Source organism: Aspergillus nomiae (assembly GCF_001204775.2).
Source record: "Aspergillus nomiae NRRL 13137 chromosome Unknown contig00797, whole genome shotgun sequence".
NCBI classification, from domain to species: domain Eukaryota; kingdom Fungi; phylum Ascomycota; class Eurotiomycetes; order Eurotiales; family Aspergillaceae; genus Aspergillus; species Aspergillus nomiae.
The window spans coordinates 18-4,655 of NW_015378852.1; the positions used below are offsets into that span (position 1 = coordinate 18).

The window sequence follows — 4,638 nt, forward strand, 5'->3', positions numbered from 1 at the left end:
AAGAAAGAGAAAAAGAAACTAACAAAGTCTAGTTCTTCGTCAACATCGCCTCCTTCTACAACACCTTCGTCACCGGCATCGCCTTCACCGGCGCCGGCTGGAAATACTACTTCCTGTTCATCTTCTGGGACGCGTTCGAGTTCATCATCATCTGGTTCCTGTTCGTCGAGACCAGCAAGCGCACGCTGGAGGAGCTGACGGCGATCTTCCAGGCCAAGAGCCCGGTGAAAGCGTCGCTGAAAAAGGACGAGGTCTTTGTGGCTAGCGACGGAGCCGCGGCGATCCAGAAGGAGGTTTAATTCATTTCATTTAGCTTTACTTTTCATTTTACTTAAGTTTATTGCTCGAAGTAAGCACTTTATACGAGGTGTGGTTCCTGGCTCTTGGGCCTGGGTCTGGGTCTCTTTCGTATAAGGTTATTACGAAGTGGATTCTTGGAACGGGAGGGATATTAAATTCATTTATTTAGGGGTAGTGGTGACCCACTGGTTCTTCCTTCGTTCTATTTCTCTATTTTATTATCTATTCTATTTTATTTTAGGATATGAGGTGATGATTTTGTGGATTGTTGTGTGGTAATCTATGTCATGAGCTTTTTATCATTCACGCTTGTCTAAGTCTTTGTACAGTACATATGTTGTGTATCCACGAGGTATCCCTATATATATCATAGAAAAAAAACAAATGAAAGAAAGGAAAGAAAACAAAAGAAGGAAAAGCTATTTACTACTCCTCACGATCGTCTCCCGGACAACCTTAATCCCCTCCTGACTGCCCCGGCTATCCTCATCCCACGTCCCGGCCTCGCAGATCGTCGCCTCCGTCCTCGGCAGGATCGTCTGCTCATCATGATACTGCGTATCCGGCAGCGACAGCGGATGTCGAAACCTCCGTTTCCGGTTACTGCTGAGCATGGTGCCCTTCGAGTTTGGAGCTCCCGGTAGCTCGCTGTCCGTCAGCGGGTAGCTGTTTGCGCTGACGCCTTTGGTGCTGATGTACCAGCCTGCGCGGCGCGCGATGCGGCGACAGAGTGGATAGATCATGGGCGCGTTGCCGATGATCACGGCTACGAAGGTCTCGCGGCAGGCCCAGCTGCCGGCTTGTTGGGCGCCGTTTGCGCCGGCCTTTTTTTTCAGATCTCTATTAGTTTTTGGCCAATGGCATTGAGTGGGTTGGGGAGGGGATGTACCGTGACGATTAACACGCAGCGCAGGATGCCCGCGGCCATGACGAAGATTCCGCCGCTGAAGAGCACGAGGAGTTCGAGTTTCTCACGCCAGGGGAGACGAGCTTTGAAGAGCATCTTTGGGATGGTATGTTAGCTTGGTGTGTGGAGTATTTGTAGTGGGAAAGGCATACCGGGGTTGGGATCGAAATCAAGTACACGTCTGTCGCGACGTTCAACGTAACAGTCACGTAGACGTCGATGCGCGACACCGCCGGCTGGCAATAATTGCCCGGGTCCGGGTATATCTGCCAGTTCTTATGCATGGGATGGCAGCCGAAGAGAATCGAGCAGATGACGGCGATGTAGGTGGCTCCGATGAGGACGTAGGCGATCTGTACACGACGATGCATGTTGACCAGGCCGGATCTAGAGTTCCATTGATTAGCTACTATTTCAGTTCCTTTGCTATCCGAGTGATGTGGAGGATGGGAAAGTAGCGTACGTCAATCGTGAGTAGAAAATCGCCATGCAGGCCTTCAACAACCACAGCAGGGTGGTATACAGCGACCATCCCAGAACCTGGGTCTTGGAGCCACCCACACGTAGACGGTATTCTTCCGAAGTGGGCGACAGCGAGGCTCGTTGCTCGTCGGTCATGGCGTTGTTGGCCATACCCATCCACCACGCGCCCACGCAGTAGGCGGCGCCCGTTTCCAGCCCGTAGACCACCTGTTTTGTCTGATGAGTACCTTGGCCGGTGTTCTGGTGGAGGGGTGGCATACCCCCGCTAAGGGCATTAGAAAGTCATCGAGCTGGAAATTCCTCGGTCCAGCAGTGATCCATCGTGCGGCGATGCGGATGCCGATGGCAACAATGGCGAGGGCGAGGAGCGTGAAGGCCTCGATGGTAAAGTCGTCACTAGCCATGGTGGCAGTCTGGACGTCTGTGCGGCACTCAGATCATACGAAGAGGGGGGGGGGGAGATCAAGGGAGGCAATAGGCTGATCTATGGGTATAAAAGTAGTTTTATAACTGGATTGTGAGCAGGCCGGAGGACGGAAGATCGATGTATCTATCCAGGGGGAAAGCCGGTCGAAAGCAATCCCCGGCCAAGCAACCACATGGCCCGAAAGGTTGGGTCTGGATGACCGTTGCAGGATGGTAGCGGGACGCCAAACGCTTGTCCGATGCGCCTGTCTCCATTATTTCTCCTGATGAATGACCTTGGGCTTACCAGTTCGGGCAATCGTGGAGGCTCCGATGTTTGACCATGGACTATCAGTGGATCGTTCGCTGCGGGAGCCGAGATTACCCTGCCTATTATTATTGATCCGGAGTATTTTCATGTGGCGATATTGCTATCGCTCAAGCACTACCGGGTTAGTTGCCTGCTCGGACCACAGCTCGTCCTGCAAGGAAACGTTAGGGTTTGTGATGCATTCGCTGGCGATCTCCCTTGTTGGATTGATAGCAGACATGGAGGCCAATCGAATGTGATACCCTCCATCTCGCATGAACATGTATCAGCTTTGACTTTGGATAGAAAGTCTACCACAAATTGTTTCGTGCATACATCCAGCGTGGATCTTGGGCTGTCAACCGGGTGAAGAATAACAAGCTCCACCTTAATAAATACTAAAGTCAGACTAAGTCCGACTAAGACGAAGAGACCACCGGGGTCCACCTGAAACGACGACAGCGGGAGAATTCCCAATTATTAGCTGTCAAGCGTCCCCTGCTCCACCGATTATCCTGGCCAAGCTCGTAGTCTTCCCTCTTTTGAACCCCGACGCCGCTTTAGCCAGGCGTTAGGCCGAAGTTAACGGCTGGCGCGATGCAACCACGCTTCTTCTAATTTTCCTAATTGTCGAGTCTCCGTGCGTCCTCATTAAAAAACTCTTTTCTTAGCAATGTCGCCATTTTTTTCAGCAATCGGACGCATATCCCGGCCGTCGACCGTTTTTTTTCTTTCTTTCTTTTTCTCTTTTTCTTTTCTTTTTTTTTGGGTCCCCGGGGAATGAGAGGAATTCCGCGATCGACACGCTACCACGGAGTATACAACCAGTCGGTTCTACTTCTGGCAGTGTCACTCCACCCGAGCTTCCCCTCGCTGCTCTTTAAATTCCCTCCGTGGCCATTGCGGGGAGTTGTGTCCAGCGAAAAATCTCCTGAAACTAATCCTGCAACAATTGCAGTGAATGTCCCTGTGACTGCATCATCATGGAGACTGTTGACGTGACAGTCATCGGAGCGGGTATGTCCACACGTCGGAATTGATACGTCGCAAAACACCAACTCACATCACATCGCCAGGATGGAGTGGCCTCGCCGCCCTCAAGACCTACCACCAGGTCGACCCCTCCGCCTCGATCGTGTTGTTCGAGAGCGCGGCTTCGGTCGGCGGCGTCTGGGCCAAGCACCGCCTGTATGCTGGCCTCAAATCCAACAACATGCTGGGCACCTACGAGTTCAGCGACTTCCCCATGGACGCCTCGTTCGGCGTCCAGCCGGGCCAGCATATCCCGGGCACCGTGATCCAGACGTACATGGAGCGCTTCCTCGAGCACTTCCAGCTGACGCCGTTCGTCCGCCTGAACACCCGCGTGCGCATCGCGGAACATAACGCCGACGGAACCTGGACCCTGACCATCGATGGCCCCGACGGCGAGAAGACCGTCGTGAGCAAGAAGCTCATCGTCTGCACCGGCATCACCTCCCAGCCCTACCTGCCCACCATCGCTGGCCAGGACACCTTCGACGCGCCGCTCTTCCACTGTCGCGACCTGCCCCAGCACCAAGACGCCGTCCTCCAACCCACCAAGCGCATCACCGTCTTCGGCGGCACCAAATCTGCCTGGGACGCCGTCTATGCTGCCGCCACCGCCGGCGCCCACGTCGACTGGATCATCCGCGACAACGGCCACGGCCCCGTCTGGATGGCCCCGCCCTACGTGACGCCGCTGAAGAAATGGCTCGAGAAGCTGGTCACCACGCGGCTCCTCACCTGGTTCAGCCCGTGCATCTGGGGCGACGCCGACGGGTGCAGCGCGATCCGCAACTTCCTGCACGGCACCTGGCTGGGCCGCAAGATCGTCGACACCTTCTGGGGCATCCTAGGCAACGACGTGATCACACTCAACAAATTCGACGCACACCCGGAAACCCGCAAGCTGAAGCCCTGGGTCAGCCCGTTCTGGGTCGCCTCGGGGCTCAGCATCCTCAACTACCCGACCAACTTCTTCGACCTGGTCACCGAGGGCAAGGTCCGCATCCACATCGACCACATCACCCATCTCACCCCCCAGACCGTTCACCTGGCCTCCGCCGGCCCCCTCCCCTCCGACACCCTCATCTGCGCCACGGGCTGGCAAGCAACCCCCAACATCGACTTCCGGCCCGCCAACCTGTCCCAAACCCTGGGTTTCCCTTGGGCCGAAGACCCCATCCCGCAATCCGTGGTCCAGCAAGCC

The 4,638-nt window shown here is 55.0% G+C and overlaps 2 protein-coding genes across 2 annotated transcripts; one reads left to right on the top strand and one right to left on the bottom strand.

The window, feature by feature from the left end:
• Positions 1–719: 719 nt before the first annotated feature.
• Positions 720–2,094, bottom strand: ANOM_011687 (uncharacterized protein; the record flags this gene model as incomplete). The annotated part of the gene is made up of 5 exons (XM_015556943.1): positions 720–1,124; positions 1,190–1,303; positions 1,360–1,594; positions 1,671–1,897; positions 1,951–2,094. The coding sequence occupies 5 exons, from the start codon at positions 2,092–2,094 to the stop codon at positions 720–722; spliced, it is 1,125 nt and encodes a 374-aa protein (XP_015400853.1).
• Positions 2,095–3,388: 1,294 nt separating this feature from the next.
• On the top strand, positions 3,389–4,638 carry ANOM_011688 (flavin-binding monooxygenase-like protein; the record flags this gene model as incomplete). Its single annotated transcript, XM_015556944.1, has 2 exons — positions 3,389–3,422; positions 3,482–4,638. Coding segments are annotated over 2 exons (1,191 nt in total), but the record flags the coding sequence as incomplete, so codon positions are not given.